The sequence below is a fragment of the Bos indicus genome, chromosome 6 (genome assembly GCF_029378745.1).
Source record: "Bos indicus isolate NIAB-ARS_2022 breed Sahiwal x Tharparkar chromosome 6, NIAB-ARS_B.indTharparkar_mat_pri_1.0, whole genome shotgun sequence".
Taxonomy (NCBI): Eukaryota; Metazoa; Chordata; class Mammalia; order Artiodactyla; family Bovidae; genus Bos; species Bos indicus.
Window position 1 is genome coordinate 6,899,582 of NC_091765.1, and position 18,864 is coordinate 6,918,445.

General features: G+C 36.4%; 1 protein-coding gene across 3 annotated transcripts in view; it reads right to left on the minus strand.

Moving 5' to 3' along the window:
- Positions 1–18,864, minus strand: part of USP53 (ubiquitin specific peptidase 53) — a 58,984-nt gene that overhangs the window by 11,676 nt on the left and 28,444 nt on the right. For all 3 annotated transcript variants that reach the window (XM_070790794.1, XM_070790795.1, XM_070790796.1), the window contains 8 exons: positions 15,860–15,965; positions 15,118–15,264; positions 13,442–13,591; positions 8,128–8,290; positions 7,489–7,641; positions 6,328–6,474; positions 4,574–5,312; positions 2,633–2,709 (listed from right to left, as the gene is read on the minus strand). In XM_070790794.1, the coding sequence (XP_070646895.1) occupies positions 2,633–2,709; positions 4,574–5,312; positions 6,328–6,474; positions 7,489–7,641; positions 8,128–8,290; positions 13,442–13,591; positions 15,118–15,264; positions 15,860–15,965 (1,682 nt within the window). The remainder of the gene's footprint in view (positions 1–2,632; positions 2,710–4,573; positions 5,313–6,327; positions 6,475–7,488; positions 7,642–8,127; positions 8,291–13,441; positions 13,592–15,117; positions 15,265–15,859; positions 15,966–18,864) is intronic.

Sequence of the window (18,864 nt, forward strand, 5' to 3'; positions counted from 1 at the left end):
AACCCACTCGAGTATTCTCTCCTGGAGAATCCCATGGACAGTGGAGCCTGGTGGGCTACAGTCCATTGGGTCACAAAGAGTCAGACATGACTGAAGTGACTTAGCATGCATGCACACAAGCAAAAACTAGCTTAAAGAACTCTTAAAGGTTTTGAAGTTTATTAAAATAGAAAATAACAAGTACTGGTGAGGAGGTGGAGAACCTGGAACTTTTGCGCAATACTGGTGGAAATGTTAAAATGCTGCAGCTGCTATGGAAAATAATGTAGTGGTTCCTCAAAACGTTAAACATAAAATTGCCAAAGGATCCAGCAATTGCACTTCTGGGTATATATTGAAAAGAACTGAAAGCAGGGATTTCAGGTATCTATATAAATAGGAGCATTTCATACAATACCCAAAAGGCAGAACCAACCCAGATGTGGACAAACAAAATGTGTTACGTCATATAATATAATGTTAGCCTAAAAAAGGAGTGGGATTCTGATACATGGAGGAACTCTGAAGACACTGTGCTAAACAAAATAGTGAAAGTGAAAGTCACGTCTGACTCTTTGCAACCCCATGGCCTGTATAGTCCCTGGAATTCTCCAGGCCAGAATACTGGAGTGGGTAGCTATTTCCTTCTCCAGCGGATCTTCCCAACCCAGGGATTGAACCCAGGTCTCCTGCATTGCAGGCGGATTCTTTACCAGCTGAGCTACAAGGGAAGCTCAAGAATACTGGAGTGGGTAGCCTATTCCTTCTCCAGGGGATCTTCCCAACCCAGGAACTGAACTGGCGTCTCCTGCATTGCAGGCAGATTCTTTACCAGCTGAGCTACAAGGGAAGCTCAAGAATACTGGAGTGGGTAGCCTATCCCTTCTCTAGGGGATCTTCCCAACCCAGGAATTGAACTGGCGTCTCCTGCATTGTAGGCAGATTCTTCACCAACTGAGCTATGAGGGAAGCCCATTAACGAATGAAATAAGCCAGTTGTAAAAAGACAAATAATTGCATAATTCCACTTATATGAGGTATCTACAGTAGTCAAATTCAAAGAGCCAGAAAGAAGAACAGCAGTTGCCAGGGGCTGGAGGGAGGAGGAAATGGGGAGTTGCTTAATGGGATAGAGTTCAATTTGCAAAGGTGAAAGAATTATGGAGATAGATGCTAGTGACAGTGGCAAAACAATATGAATGTAGTTATTATCACGCAATCTTTACTTAAAAATGATTAGAATGACAAATTTTGTTATGTATTTTATAATTAAAAAGAATATTTTTAAGTGGGCTACATATATACTCTTTCATATTAAATGGGGAAATCCACTACAGAGTTCTTATAACAATGGACTCCAAACCATCAACATTTCTATGACCCTGTGTTTTTAATGTCAGGAAGCAAGCATCATTTTGTAGAGGGCACTGAACTTGCAATGACTGTTCAGTTTTTACTGACTTTGGCTGTTGATTTTTTGGCCAACCCCTTACTGTTTCCTGTAATACTTGGTTACCAGACTTTTATCAGATTTTTAAAACAGGCGAGACATTTTATATGGGAAAGGAAGGTTATTTCCTTAATATAAGTGCTTCCTTCTGATATTATACCCTCTGAAGAAAACAAAATACTTAAAACATTTAATCAAATTTAACATCTGAAACCTGAAAAATAATCTCCATAAAAGCCTTAAGGAAGATAGACTAAAAACAAACTTTAAAATGTGTTCATCATAGCTGTTTTTTATTGTTAAAAATTATATCCCTTCTAATCCTCTCAATTCTAAAATTTGAAGACAATGTCTTTGACTGCAACCTCTATAATCCCCTTGCTCATCATTTTCCTTGAACCCCATTTCCCAAGTTCTTCAGGTATAACCTCTCAGTAATAATCCCAAATTCTATACACATTCAAACATCTAATTTTCTTTGCTTCTGAGCTGCTCTATGTTACTAACAAATCATCTATAATAATTCACACCATTACACATTTACTGCTTCCAAACTGAACTTTTCCAACAGGCTGTTTATCAGGTTTTCTGTCTATCCTTAATGCATGCGGCAGACATCAGGACTGTTCATACAGACTGAATGCACTGGTAAACCGCCCTTTTCCACCCTCTGTGATATTAGCCTGACTGTGAAGCCTTGCTCAGCCAGTGAGATATGAGCAGCAGCGCCTGGATCACTTCTGGGTTGACAGTTTTAAGCCCTCACACGTGACTGATTCCCCACGTTGTGCCCCCTTCACTGCCCTCTCCCGCAATGCTGCAACAATTAGAGAAACACTGGTGGAGATGTGGGTACCATGCGTCTCAGGCCCTGAGACATCACAGGAAAAGACGTCATGCTGACCTCCACTGGACGTGTGTTGTGAGCAAGAAACAATCCAGTGTTAAGACACTGAGATTTTCAGGTTGCTACCACTGCAAAGGCCAGAATCTAGCCTAGCCTGGCTGACACACTTGCCCTTTTTCCTACTTCCTGAAGTAGCTATTTGCATCCTTTAAGACTTTAAGCATAAACTCTCCCAACTTCCATCCTCATTACTCATCAACTCATTAGTAGAAGGACTGTTCTCAGCTACTTTACTCTTAATATCATGATTTACTTTTTACTGCTACTATTACAATATATTTAAATAAAAATTTTACCTTCTAAGTTATTTTTGCTCTGTTGGGAGGTATAGTTCACACGTTCTGTGTTTAGGTTGCTTGTCTTAATCTGATCACTAGAAAAAAAAACGCACACCAAATATATCAGCTATCATGGATTATTATTTACTTTACCCTAAGAAAAAGGAAGGAAACAACATTTGTTAAACAATTATCATACACCATGTGCTGCTCTAGGGGATTAATTACATCTCAACAATACGTAAAGTAGTGAATATCCTCATTTTACAACAGTTATTATCTTCATGTCACAGATTAAGGCTGTGAAAGCCGAATTAATTTGCTCAATAACTTAAAGAAGCACAAGCTGGAATCAAGATTGCCAGGAGAAATATCAATAACCTCGGATATGCAGATGACACCACCCTTATGGCAGAAAGTGAAGAGGAACTAAAGAGCCTGTTGATGAAAGTGAAAGAGGAGAGTGAAAAAGTTGAGCTTCAGAAAACGAAGATCATGGCATCTGGTCCCATCACTTCATGGCAAATAGATGGGGAAACAGTGGAAACAGTGGCAGATTTTACTTTTTGGGCTCCAAAATCACTGCAGATGGTGACTGCAGCCATGAAATTAAAAGACACTTACTCCTTGGAAGGAAAGTTATGACCAACCTAGATAGCATATTAAAAAGCATAGATATTACTTTGCCAAGAAAGGTCCATCTAATCAAGGCTATGATTTTTCCTGTGGTAATGTATGGATGTGAGAGTTGGACTATAAAGAAAGCTGAGCGCCAAAGAATTGATGCTTTTGAACTGTGGTGTTGGAGAAGACTCTTGAGAATCCCTTGGACTGCAAGGAGATCCAACCAGTCCATCCTAAAGGAGACCAGTCCTGGGTGTTCACTGGAAGGACTGATGCTGAGGCTGAAACTCCAATATTCTGGCCACCTCATGCGAAGAGCTGACTCATTGGAAAAGACTCTGATGCTGGGAGGGATTGGGGGCAGGAGGAGAAGGGGACGACAGAGGATGACATGGCTGGATGGCATCACCGACTCAATGGACATGAGTTTGGGTGAACTCCGGGATTTGGTGATGGACAGGGAGGCCTGGTGTGCTGCAATTCATGGGGTCACAAAGAGTTGGACACAACTGAGCAACTGAACTGAACTGAAGCCTATCTGGTTACAAAGTCCTGATCTTTCTAATACCTTAAGAACTATTATGAAATTACCCTGCCAAATAAAAAAACTTCCCTAAGTCTTCATTATAATGATTATTTTAGTAAAACATGGGTGGTCATTTTTTACAAATCTGGCTTTTCAATAATCAATGTGATAAAATACCAGCTAATATCAAATTAAGATGTTTTAGACTGATTAAGGGAAGACATAGTGGGTTAACTGACCTAAGCTATGGACATATTTCAGAGGTTACACAGAGATGTGCAAGTAGACTGCTAACAGTAATATAATAAATGTTTTCAGAATTAAGAATTATTGAACACAAACTTAATTACTTGGCTGTATTCTTTAATATTTGCTAAAGGAAAAATATCTCCTTCATGGAACTGGGTTATGACAGAAGAAAATAATCCCAGCTCTGAGTTACAGATGTTAGAGATGGGATAATGAGCATTAAATAGATTGAAGAATTAAGCAATGAGCTTAATGACAGATATACCAATTTAAATTTATGGTTTAAAACTTGTAGTATATATCAATAGTTTTTAGTGGCAAAATAATAATACATTTTACTTTCTAAATTTCTTCAAAATAAACAGTTGTTATTTTGGGAATCAGGAAATAACTATTAAAATGAGAAACTCAAAATATCAAATAACCTGCAATATCCCAGGTTACTCTGAGCTCAAGCTCTTTGCTTTTCATTTAACTGACCCCAATCTTTGAAAGTTCCTTCAAGTAATTAAAAAGAGAAAATGGATGGGGGGAAATCATTTATATAATTTGTGTATTACCTGAAAGATGTGGTTTCTTTATCACCACTGATATCCACCAGTGTACCATTTCCATCAATAATAGGCGAGTCCAAATTAGCAGAGCCATTACTGATATGATCACTGCTTTCATATCCAGACTCTGTCCTTTGCATCTGCCAGTTGTCACCATGAACTTTAGTTTCTTTGAGGGCTTTATTTTTCTCTGCTACTTTTCCATTAAATTCAAGGGAACTCCTGCTTCCTGTTTCCTGCTTCATTTCATCTTCATATATAGTCATTAAACACTTTTGCTTTGGATTCTCTTTCGGCCAATCGTTAAAACTCTGATCTTTGCTACATTTAGACTTGTTACTGATATTTGATTTATGCCTTGGACTCTGCTGCCTTTTTTCACTTTCATTAAAAATACTATCAACATTTAATGTTTCTCTCATAGGTTTCCAACCTCGGTTTCGGCTTTTATTGCTGCCGTTAGAGCTGCTTCCTTTATCACGAGAATCTTGGCTACTGTCTGTATCATACCCAGTACCACTATCACTCTTAATTTTGCCAGTTATTTTCTCTCCCAAAGCAAGAATCTGGGATTTACTTGAACTTAAGGTTTGTGCAGAAGTTCGATTCTGATGGGCATTTCGGTCATGCTTACACGGTCCTTTTCCTTGACTGTGATATAGATGTGAATTCCCATACTGTCTAAAGCCATTTAGGGTAGGAGGTGATCCAGTCTTGAAATGTGGAGGGTCTTCATCAACCAAATCTTTAAAAATAAATAAGTAAATAATGATACAAAAGCTATTCAGAGCCACTTGTTAGTCACAAGCCAAACACCTTCTTTGGGAAGAAAAGTTAAACAGGAATAATCATAGTTATTTAAATCACATAGTGCTTTGAGGTTAAAAATTGCTTTTGAAATCTCTATTTATGCTTGATGTGATACATTTATAACATAAATGGTTATATAATGATTTTAAAAAATTATCTGCAAAGCAGAACACAAGGTAATTAGAGAAGTTTAAAAAAAGGTATTCTATCTCATTCATAATAAAAAGCATAAAAACAAACATATTTTCCCACCTATTATATTGGTAAGATTAAAAGTTTTCTAAACCAATTACTGCAGGAAACAGACATCTAATCACCATTGGTGGGAATGCAGACTATCAAGTATTTTAGGAGGGCAACTGAGCCACACCGATGAAAACTGAAAATAATCATACGCTAACCCAGTAATCATTCTGAAAAATTTTTATGCTATGGCTACATGCAAAAAGTACACAAAGGTAACTGTGAAAGGATTTCACTGCAGCAAGAATATTAAATCAAGTTTTAAAGCCTAGAAGTATCAGTTAAATCATGGTATGTCCATAAATAAAAGAGTATAAAACCATAAAAGTAAGACACGACCATGAAACTCTTAACAGCAGAACAGAGCAAAGGTCAAGGGTTGCAGGAAAAAAAGTTCTTTTTATTTAATTGTATAACCTTCCTTATTATTTGAATGTACCATACAGGCGAATTGAATTTATAGTTACAAGGTGAAACTATAAAAAAAAACCCACAAAATTTCCAGGCTATAATTGAACAAGAACTAGGGAACTTTACATTTATAGATGTAACAGGCATATTATAGAAATCATACTAAGATACATAACATATAAACAAATATATATAATATATAAATAAATTAAAGTGTATTAAATTATAAAAGTTAGCTTTAAAGTATAAGATTGTAGCTGCCTTTCTCCAATGAATGTTACAAGTTCTTAACTTACCTCTATGTCTACCCAAATCTTTTCTCTGTCCCCTCTCCAAATCTTTCCTTTGTGAGGAAAGTAAGTTTTTCTGTTCAATGGCTTTTAGAGCACATTCTCTGGAAATGTCTTTTATTTTTTCCCTTTGATCATTGTGACCTGATTTAACTAAAAAAAAAAAAAAAAATTCTTATAATAACAACACAGATCATTTTTCATGCTATTCAATAAAAGTACAAACTGCACTACATTAAAAATTTAAGATGCAATATATTAACAAAATACAGATGAGTATATAAAATGGAAAAAGGTACAGTTCCATTAAGAACTTTAAAAAGCATTTATTATAGTTTTTTGTTAATGATAATTGTTAATTCTCAATCTTTTCTTGCTTTATGTAAGAATAAAGTAAATGGGTTACTTTATGGTTAGACATTATTTTATTAATATATTTTAAAAGCCCTTTATAAAATCATCCTCAAAAGTCACTCAATTAGTTATATATATTTCTAAACCATAATTATATACACCATACTTTGATATCTCCTGTTGGATCCTAACCACTGATCTTCATTTGTGAAAATTAAAGTTGTAGGTTGATAATGACAAGAGAGAGTTGAATAAACAAGAGGTTAAAAATAAACTACAACAATAGTAACTTCAAACTCCTGTTGCATTCAGTAATGCTAAATTTAATTTTGGCATATGAGCCAAATTATTAACTAAATGTTTTTCCTCTCCAAGTTAATAATTAACTCCTTGAAGGAAAGGCCATATCCATATCATAGCTTTCTTTGGTGACAGTCCAGATTGCCTCCAGCCTATTATGTACAGCCTTGAGTACACGGAAAAACTCAACCACTAGTTGAATCAAAGTGTTCAAATAAAACTATAGGTCTCAGACAAATGCTTAAGTCAGAAGACAAAATTTTTTTCTATTTGCTATTTTCTCTTCATGGCCAAGGAAAGCTAGTTAAGGATTCTCCTTCTGGTCTTTAAAAAGAATTACATACAGTAAGTGAAAAGGGGGGAAGCTTAACTACTCAAGGACAATGTAAAAATGAAAATTTAAATACATATCTGGTCAGAAATTCTCTGGTCGTCCAATGGTTCAATCCCTGGTCGGGGAACAAAGATCCCACGTGTCACACAGAACAGCCAAAAAAAAAAAAAACCACATACCTGGTCCTCTACCGCCACTTGTTTGAATGTGGCTCCGATTAAATGATGAAATGCTATCTGCTTGAAATTTCTGATTTTCTCTCTGCTTTGTCTGATCACCAAATCCATTTTCTTTTGAATTTTCTGACTTAGAAATCGAGGGCTTTTCACATCCTTAAAAAGACCAAGAAAAATGTTTCATTCCTTTCATCCTCTCTACCAGAAGAAGAGATATTTGAATCATCTTTTCAGTCACTTTTAATACTAATGAGAACATCATTTAAAAACTTAGAGGACTGACATCTTTTAAGGATTTCTACATGCTGTTAATACATTCAAAAGTGGCCTAGCTCCTTTGGACTTTTCTGGTGTACTTACTTGAAATCTCAGTACTCATCACTAGCAAGAGCTACTAGCCAAGTAACCCCTCCTGGGCTTGTGTGAGCAGGGTAGTGGGTGGCTGCTGAAGGTGCCTCTGAGGCCACAGATGAGGAAAGGTTCTTTAAAAAGACTAACTCAAAGTATTAGAATTTTCCTGGACTCCAAAGAAACTACATTTTGAGATTATCCCCAAAATTCATTTCATATTCACTATATTAGAATTCCTAGTGTGATTCTGACCATGAAAAACACTAAAAAGAACTTCTAAAGAAGAATTACCTATATTTTCTGCAATAGATTTATGATGTGACCAGTTGATGACCTGCCTGAGTGCATCTTCAGTGGAAACTGCTGTGCCATCTGGGTTCGCATAAAACAAAAGCAATGGCTGGAAATGGCATCGGATACACTTGGAGACCACATCTTTCCATCTACTTCCAACCTTAAAAAAAATCACAATGAATAGAAACAGAACTTTGCAATCAATGCATTACATGAAAAGGCAGAGACTGAATTATTTTGTATATTAAAAAAATTTTAAAGACACCCAGATACTAGCAGTTCAACTATTCATCATGTTATACAATTAATTTTATTTAGAAACTAGTCAACATAAAAATATTTTAAACATTATCATTTAAAAAATTGATAAGCAAGATTATACACTTTCTATATCAAGATCTAGAATATCAAATTTTGAAAGGCTTTGCATATACATGGTTGACTGACTTTTGACAGACTTCAAGCAATTTAATGGGGAAATATAATCGTCTATTAAACAAATGGTGCTGGAACAAGTGGATGGCCATATGAAAAAATGAACTTTGACATCATTTCACTAAAAGCATAAAAATGAACTCAGAATGAGTCATGAAAAAACTATAAAGAAGAAGGTGTTATGAAAGTGTTAGTCGCTCACTGGTGTCTGACTCTTTGCAACCCCATGGGCTATAGCCCGCCAGGCTCCTCTATCCATAGGATTTCCAAAGCAAGAATACTGGAGTGGGTTGCCATTTCCTTCTCCAGGGGATATTCATGACCCAGGGATTGAACCCAGTCTCCTGAATTGCAGGCAGATTCTTTACTGTCTGAGCCTCCAGGGAAGCCCTATAGAAGAAAACAAAAGATAAAATCTTAACAACCTTGGGGGAGGTAAAGATTTCTTAGATAGGACATCAAGCAAGTCAGAGAAGAAAAAAAATTATAAAACTGGCTTCATCAAAATGAATTAATAACTTCTGCTCTTTGAAAGACACTGTTAAGAAAATGAAAAAAAGGAAAAAAAGCCACATATATCTAATAAAGAACTGGTGACCAGAATAAAGAATGATTATAACTCATTAATAAGACAATCCAATTTGAAAAATGTACAACACATCTGAACACTTAACCAAAAAGACATAAAAAATGGCCAATAAGAACATGAAAGACTACTCAAAACATTATTTGCATAGGGGAAATGCAAATTAAAACCACACTGAGATAACGTCATACATTCGCTATAAGGGCTAATGTTAAGATGACCACTAACATGGAGTGCTCCTGAGAATGTGGAGCAACTGGAACTCCAGTACATGGCTGGCAGGAATGTAAACTGTACAATCACTTTGGAGATCAATTTGCCAGTCCCTTGTAAAGATTAACACATACCATACAACCCAGAAATCCCACTTCTGAGTATTATCTAAGATTAATGGAAAATAGTATGTTCACACGAAGTCTGTTCATAACTCAACAAGTGAATGGATAAACTGTTACACGGTCATAAAATGGAACACAACAATAAAAATAAGGCACTGATACACACAACACAATACACATTTTAATATATGACTATATGTTAAAAGATATATATATGCTTAGCAAAGGAAGCCAAACACAGAGAATACGTATTATAAGATACTACCCATATAAAACTTGTAAAATGAACAAAACTAATCTATGGTGAGATCAGTGATTTCCTGGGGCCTAGGGTGGAAAAGTGACAGCAAAGGGACACGAAAGGTTTTTCTGGAGTCATGAAAATGTTCCATACAATGAATGTGGAGGCTACACAGGCATGTATACAGCTGTTACTATCCAAACTATAAACTTACAAGGGGTGCATTTTAATGTTTGTAAATTACACCTCTCTAACGTTCATTTCGGAGAAGGCAATGGCACCCAACTCCAGTACTCTTGCCTGGAGAATCCCATGGATGGAGGAGCCTCGTGGGCTGCAGTCCATGGGGTCGCTGGGAGTCGAACACGACTGAGCGACTTCACTTCCACTTTTCACTTTCATGCATTGGAGAAGGAAATGGCAACCCACTCCAATGTTCTTGCCTGGAGAATCCCAGGGATGGAGGAGCATGGTGGGCTGCCGTCTATGGGATCGCACAGAGTCGGACACGACTGAAGCGACTTAGTAGCAGCAGCAACATTCATTTAAAAACAAAACCAAACAAAAAGCATTCTAGAATATTAGCTTAGAGAAGAAAAGGACCTTTAAAAAATTGCTGAGGAGCTTGTTCATATTACACACATTTAGCTGTTTACTCTCTTTACTTGGGATTCTGAGATACTTGAAAAACTAGACTAATTTGAAAACAAAACAAACCTAAAACTCAACAGTGACCATATACCCAGTTCTTTCTTCAAATTTTGACAATTTAAGCTATAAGGATGCAAAATAGGAGTGCCAAAATGCTGCTACAAACTGACTCAAATGGAACTTCTTAATAAACTGCCATATCAAAGTATTAAAGAATAAATAAAGTCTGTCACTGTTTCCACTTTTTCCCCTTCTATTTGCCATGAAGTGATGAGATCGGATGCCATGATCTTAGTTTTTTGAATGTTGAATTTTAAGCCAGCGTTTTCACTCTCCTCTATCACCCTCAGCAAGAGGCTCTTGAGTTCCTCTTTGCTTTCTACCATTAGAGTGGTTATCATCTGCATATCTGAGGTTGTTGGTATTTCTAGTGGAAATCTTGATTCTAGCTTGTGAGTCATCCAGCCTGGCATTTCATATGATGTACTCTGCATATACGTTAAATAAGCAAGGTGACAATCGACAGTCTTATGTAATCCTTTCCCAATTTTGAACCAGTCCATTGCTCCATATCTGGTTCTAACTATTGCTTCTTATCCTGCACAAAGGTTTCTCAGGGGCCAGGTAAGGTGGTCTGGTACTTCCATCTCTTTAAGAATTTTCCATACTTTGTTGTGATCCATAAAGTCAAAGGCTTTAGCATAGTCAATAAAGCAGAAGTAGACTTTTTGGGGGGGAATTCCCTTGCTTTTTTCTATGATCCAACAGATGCTGGCAATTTCATCTCGGGTTCCTCTGTCTTTTCTAAATCCAGCTTGTACATCTCTCATTTAGCACAATGCTTTTGAGATTTCTCCACACTCAACAGTTGTCTGTATCAACAGCTCATTCCTTTTATTGCTGATTATTATGTTCCAGTGTATGGTTATACCACAACTTTATCTATTTACCTGATGAGTTATCTTTATCTATTTACCTTATGAGTTATCTTTATCTATTTGAGTTGTTTCTAGTTTTGGTTACTATAAATAAAACTACTAAGAACACTGAATTATAAATAATGTATGGATACATGCTTTTACAGGAGTGGAATTGCTAGGTTGTATGCTAAGTATTGGAGAAGGCAATGGCAACCCACTCCAGTACTCTTGCATGGAGAATCCCATGGACGGAGGAGCCTGGTAGGCTACAGTCCATAGGGTCGCCAAGAGTCAGACATGACTGAGCGACTTCACTTTCACTTTTCACTTTCATGCATTGGAGAAGGAAATGGCAACCCACTCCAGTATTCTTGCCTGGAGAATCCCAGGGAGAGAGGAGCCTGTTGGGCTGCTGTCTATGGGGTCGCACAGAGTCAGACACGACTGACGTGACTTAGCAGAGGCAGCATGCTAAGTATACATTTGAATTTATAACTGTTTTCTAAAGTGATTATCCAATTTTGCATTTCCATCAGCCTCATGAGAGATCCAGCTGTTCCACATCCTGGTCAGCTCTTGGTGTAAACAACCTTTTTAATTTTAGGCATTCTAATAGGTGAATAATGCAATCTCATTGTGAATTGAATTTGTACTTCTTTTATGCCTAGTGAGGCAATGAATATCATTTCAAGGGCCATTCATATATTAATATCTTCTTTTTGAACTGTCCAAATCTTTTGCTCACTCTTTAATTGATTTGTCTTTTTATTACTGAGTTGTAAGAGTTCTTTATATATTCTGGATATGGGCTTTACCAGATATATAATTAACAAATGTTTTTTTCCCAGTCTATGCTTGTCTTTTCATTCTAACAGCATCTTATTGAAGAGCAGAAGTTTTGACAAAGTCCAATTTACCAGTTATTTTTATGGTCCATGTTTACTGACTGTTATCTAATTAATCTCTCTATAGCTAAACAGCAGTTTTAAAAGTCTTATCTGGTATTTCTAGTTCTGTCATGTTTAGTGTTTTTCTTTCTAAAGTAATTTAATATCAGATCTGGCCTGGAACTGGCTCCAAGATCATCTGGATATTAATCTGAACCTTTACTTTTGAGATGCTGATGCTCCAGGTTCTGAGAGAAAGGAAGGTAAGTAAGCTCCATTTCCCTACCCTGCCTGCTCACCCCATATCATGTGACTTGAAGGAATGAAATGGCAGAGCAGATCTGCCGTTATTCCTTCAGGGGATGGGTCATAGCTTCCTACTTCTTTGAGTATTTTGTAATTTTTTTTATTGAATACTATTTTGAAAAGACATACTGAAATTTTACTGAATTTTACATTTTTCAGTATTGAGGTTTTTTTTTTTTTCTTTCCTTTTAAATTGTTAGCATGTAGTTATGTGTTGTTAAATGGCATGGGATCAGCTTCATCCTCTGACAGCTTCATTTTAAGCTTTTTATGTCAGGTCCAGAGCAATCTTCAGTCTCGGAATAATTCAGCCCCACTATTAAGGTGATACTTTTCTGAGGAGTCTACTTGATGTTCTGTGTACCCACTCTTGCTACTAAGATGCAAGCTATCCTAGCCCTGTGCAGGTTCTGGGAATGGTCTGGCCTTGTTTCCCAGGGGTCATTTCTCCCACCTTGTGCACATTTGCCCTACACATAGTTGATCACTATTCAGCCAAAGATTGAAAGGGGAGCCCTCTGCCAATCCCCAGGACTTTCCCTCTGTACAGCTTTCTTTCTGGTAATCTGTCCAGGAAATTTTAGCCATCTTGGCCCCTGTGAACTACAATTTCCTCAGCTCAATGAGGCTACGAGGCTCTGTTTGGGTTTGCCATCTCTGCACTGCAACCCAAAACGACCTCTAGGCAGCAAGCAGGGTTCACCATGTTGGTTCCTTTTTTCTGTTCGACTGCCTGACGTCCAACAATTATTCGCTTCATCTATTTGGTTTTCTAATTTTTAATACTGAAGGTCTTTAATGATGCTATTATAATTAAGCCCACTTATTATTAATTTATACAAGTATCTGCATATAATTATTTTTATATAATTTTATCATTATTATATCATTTACCCCTCAAAAGTAAAAACCACAGTAATTATTCCAGTTAGTCAAGTGTCACTTACCTCTTTCACATTTGCATCATCAAAAAATACCCATTTGGAACTCTTGGTATGAAAAGCAAAGGCACAGTAATGTCTGCTGGTGTAGCAAATCATGCCAACAAGGTGAAGCTCACTATTTTTGGCATTTTCATCAGTAACTCTATAAAAAAGCTGTTTAAAAATAATGTATATTTAATAGTTCTTTTCACAGATGAGGAACAATCATTTGATGAGTCATGCATTTGATTCTCTAGGACAATTATTTCTCATGCATACTGTCCCAAACTGATGTTAGTACTAAAGACACCACACCGCACTGTTAACAGAATTATTACTTTCGATTAGTCTATAAGAGACATGATGTCTAACAAAATGTAATTACTACAACTTCGTTCAGTAGCACAGCATCTTGAACACAGGACACTTTACATACATAAAACAAAATGAGATAAATCACACATTTCCTGATAATTCATGGTTGAATCACATTATTTTAACATACATTAACCATACTACCTAAAAGATAACTATCTCAAAGCTTAACTGTAACATAAATCAATTTAAAATAAGATAGTAATATGCACACTTATGGCAGAAAGTGAAGAAGAACTAAAGAGTCTCTTGATGAAAGTGAAAGAGGAGAGTGAAAAAGTTGGCTTAAAGCTCAACATTCAGAAAACTAAGGTCATGGCATCTGGTCCCATCACTTCATGACAAATAGATGGGGAAACAGTGGCAACAGTGGCTGACTTTATTTTGGGGGGCTCCCAAACCACTGCAGATGGTGATTGCAGCCATGAAATTAAAAGACGCTAACTCCTTGGAAGAAAAGTTATGACCAACCTAGACAGCATGTTAAAAAGCAGAGATATTACTTTGCCAACAAAGGTCCGTCTAGTCAAGGCTATGGTTTTTCCAGTGGTCATGTATGGATGTGAGTTGGACTAAAGAAAGCTGAGCACAGAAGAATTGATGCTTTTGAACTGTGGTGTTGGAGAAGACTCTTGAGAATCCCTTGGACTGCAAGGAGATCCAACCAGTCCATCCTAAAGGAGATCAGTCCTGGGTGTTCACTGGAAGGACTGACGCTGAAGCTGAAACTCCAATACTTTGGCCACCTGATGAGAAGAACTGACTCATTTGAAAAGACCCTGATGCTGGGAAAAATTGAGGGCAGGAAGCGAAGTGGACAAAAGAGGATGGGATGGTTGGATGGCATCACTGACTCAATGGACATGGGTTTGGGTGGACTCCAGGAGTTGGTGATGGACAGGGAGGCCTGGCATGCTGCGGTTCATGGGGTCGCAAAGAGTTGGACATGACAGAGTGACTGAATTGAACTGATGCACATTAAAAAATAAGAGCTACAGATAAATTTTAAACCTTAAAATTTTCTAACTTGATATTTATAATTTATAATCATTATCATATACACCCAAACAAGCATATACACAGATGCATACAGTATCATATTACCATTATTCTAGAGTGATAAAAAGGATAGAGTACGTGATGGATTATTTTATAACAGAAAGCAAGAAAGGTATTCCAGTTAGCCTGATCTGATGAACTTTATCAGTTACATCTGCAAATTATTTCCTTTAGAAAGAAAATTTAGCTCTGAAAAACAACATATAGTGTAATGTTTCAAAGGAATTTAAAAACAAAAAGGAAGAGAATGAAAAGAATTATTATACCCCAGGAAGATAAAGCTGGGTTGTCAGATTCCGAACAACATCTTCAGTCAAGTCAGAATGCTCAGAGTCCCAGACTAATCCGATTGTAACAATCTCTGGGCAGTTCATTAAAACACGCCGAATTTTTATTTTTTGGCCACAGTTACTCTAAAGAAAAACAAAAAAGAGAACTTTTGAAATTATCAAAACAAATATATCAAAAGTAATGCCTTACAGAGCTTGTATTATGCAAAAGCATGTATCAGAAATTTATTCAGCACATTAAAAGACTTCTAACTATCTGTCTGTCTTAATTACTGATTAAACAAATTTATTTTAAATCAAAGAACTTTTCTTTGATATTTTTGTAAATCTGTTAAAATAAGAATTCAACCTTAGACCTTAAGGTTGAATTTTTATTCAACTAACAATTCAATTCACTAACAATATCCCATGAGAAAAGAATTATACCATTTGTAATGTTTATTTAAAGAAGAACAAAAACGAAATTTTCAATTTAGTCAAATGACAGGCTTCAGAGCTTAAAATTAATCCACGTATGCCACCTTAAATCCTTCACAAAGTAACATGTTTTTAAAGAAACAATGTTGAAATAAAGAGCTCAATGGTATAATTACCTAAAGAACACTTAAAAAATTAATTCTTAAAATTAATTCCAGATTTAATTACTATTTGCATGGCAATTTCTATTTTCAAATTTACAAGCACAGAAGCACACTAACATTCTCTGAATTATACTTACAGGACATTTCCTGTAGTCATCAGTTGTATTTGCTGCTTGCAGCAATTCTGCAAACATATCAGGTTTAAAGCGCTCATGTCTTTCCATCATTCTTTCAACTTCATTGCTACGAAAGAAACAAATGGTCCCAAATCTGGCCTATGAACTTAAAAAAGATCTAATAAATTTGCACTAAAAATATTAAGTTATTAATATAGGTATGATCACTTTTTCTACCTTAAAACACAATTTTGTTTGAAAAGTTAACCATAAAGTAAATTTCCATGACATGAAACATAATGAAATTTGGCAGTATATGATGAAAGAAATTAGGTCAAAAACAGGATAAAATGAATGATATAAGACGCTCCACCTCAAGGTAATTATAAGTTAACTGTTTCTTTTACATTATTACTTAATAAATAGAGACTGGAGTTTAAACTTTTGCCTAACAAGAACAACAAACTTTAGGAGAGTCTCCCTCTCTAGCTTAAAGTTTCCAGACACAAAATTATTTTCAGCTAAGAAAAGGCCCTTTGATGATTAATGCAGAAATCACAAGCTACTTAAGCCAGGTTTGTGATTTTTCTTCCTATATGAATGCTAACCATTTCCTAAAGAATTTAGGGAGGGTTATCTGTGCCAGTTTCTATCCAACTTCCTCCTAGAATCTAATTTTCACATATCAAAGTATTAAGTATCATTAGACAACCCCTTATTTAACTTGTATGCAGAGTACATCATGAGAAACGCTGGGCTGGATGAAACACAAGCTGGAATCAAGACTGTAGGGAGAAATATCAATAACCTCAGATATGCAAATGACACCACCCTTATGGCAGAAAGTGAAGAGGAACTAAAAAGCCTCTTGATGAAAGTGAAAGAGGAGAGTGAAAAAGTTGGCTTCAAGCTCAAAATTCAGAAAACGAAGATCATGGCATCTGGTCCCATCACTTCATGGCAAATAGATGGGGAAACAGTGGAAACAGTGAGAGACTTTATTTTTTTGGACTCCAAAACCACTGCAGATGGTGATTGCAGCCATGAAATTAAAAAATGCTTGCTCCCTGGAAAAAAAGCTATGACCAACCTGTGCAGCATATTAAAAAGCAGAGACATTACTTTGCCAACAAAGGTCCGTCTAGTCAAGGCTATGGTTTTTCTAGTGCTCATGTATGGATGTGAGAGTTGGACTATAAAGAAAGCTGAGCACCGTGGTGCTGGAGAGGACTCTTGAGAGTCCCTTGGACTGCAAGGAGATCCAACCAGTCCATCCTAAAGGAGACCAGTCCTGATGCTCCTTCCAAGAAACTCCAATACTTTGGCCACCTGATGCAAAGAACTGACTCATTTGAAAAGACCCTGATGCTGGGAAAGATTGAAGGCAGGAGGAAAAAGGGATGATAGAGGATGAAATGGCTAGATGGCATCATGGCATCACCAACTCAATAGACATGAGTTTGAGTAAACTCCAGGAGCTGGCAATGGACAGGAAGGCCTGGCATGTTGCAGTCCATGAGGTCGCAAAGAGTCAGACTGAGAGACTGAACTGAACTGAGACAACTCCTTAGCATTTCCAAAAAGATATATAATGCAAGCTCAATACTCCTACTACTTTCTGTTCTAGGTGCTCTGGTTTTACTTTATAGTAATTTAACCTTCTTAGAGCTGGATTTATTTTACAGTTCAATAGTTACAATAATAGGGAATATTCAATAACAACTAAATGTACCAGTTCCTCTAAAGCACCTCACAAGCAGACTAGAAATCAATAAATCTGACAGACTCATTCAAGTTGCACGTAACAGTTTTTTTTTACAAAATTGACAGCATCAGGGTGGTGCTTTAACCAGACACATTTTGAATTTGAAATGAACCTAGACCTGGGTTTCAATCTTAATTCACCCATTTACCAGATTAATCTTATTAAGCCTATTTCTTGAACAAAAGTTTTTGTTAAGATTAAAAGCAAGAATTTATGTAAAGTCTGGAACATAGTACATTGAACAACTGTATTCAATATTTATTACCAATAAAAAGAAAGATAACTAGAATTCAAAGTCTGGGCTCTTGCAATTGAACAATTGTATTCAATACTTATAACCAATAAAAAAGATAATTAGAAGTCAAAATCAAGGCTTTTGCAATTCATGTTGTGGACCGGGAAAAAACAGATGGAGCTCCTATTCTTTTTACCTAAGATACTGTCTCAGAGCACTGTCATTTTACACTTTCAAAGTAGACTTCAAGTTTTACAGTTTTTAATTTGCGGTCTATCCTTATTCAAACACCATTCTACTTTTCATATCAGATGAATGAAATTGACTACAACTGACTAAACTTTAAAGACTGTTCCTTTAAAACAATGTTTCCCAACTCTGTGTATATATAAATTACCAACTTACTACACTGGATGATCTTTAAGAACTAATGTGCTATATCCAAAAAATCAAGGAAGTTTAGTAACATGATGAAATTGATGAGCACCTAACACTCACTTTGTGTAATGATAAAAACATTGGTAGCATTTAGCAGCTAACTTTGGAGAAGGAAATGGCAACCCACTCCAGTGATCTTGCCTGGAGAATCCCAGGGATGGCGGAGCCTGGTGGGCTGCCGTCTATGGGGTCGCACAGAGTCGGACACGACTGAAGCGACTTAGCAGCAGCAGCTAACTGCTATACTGATGTATTCTGATTGATAATGACCATTTCATGTTTTATCTTTTGTACTAAAGTATTAAAGTATCTGCAAACACTTATGGTCTTATTCAATGCTTTCATACATCAAATATTTATACTCTCAAATACCTGTTGCAGTGTTCAAACAATTCTTATTATGTAAAGCCTAGGTATCACCTTTGGATCCCTAAGTTATTTCAATACCAGGAAGGGAGCGAGGGGACAGAGAAGCCTACAAATGTTTATTTCAGGTGAATGGTGAAGCTTTAAATCCAATAAATCTAACAGAGGATTATTTTTATTTTTTTCTTTCTTGTCTGCTTACCCTAGCTTCCATCACCACGC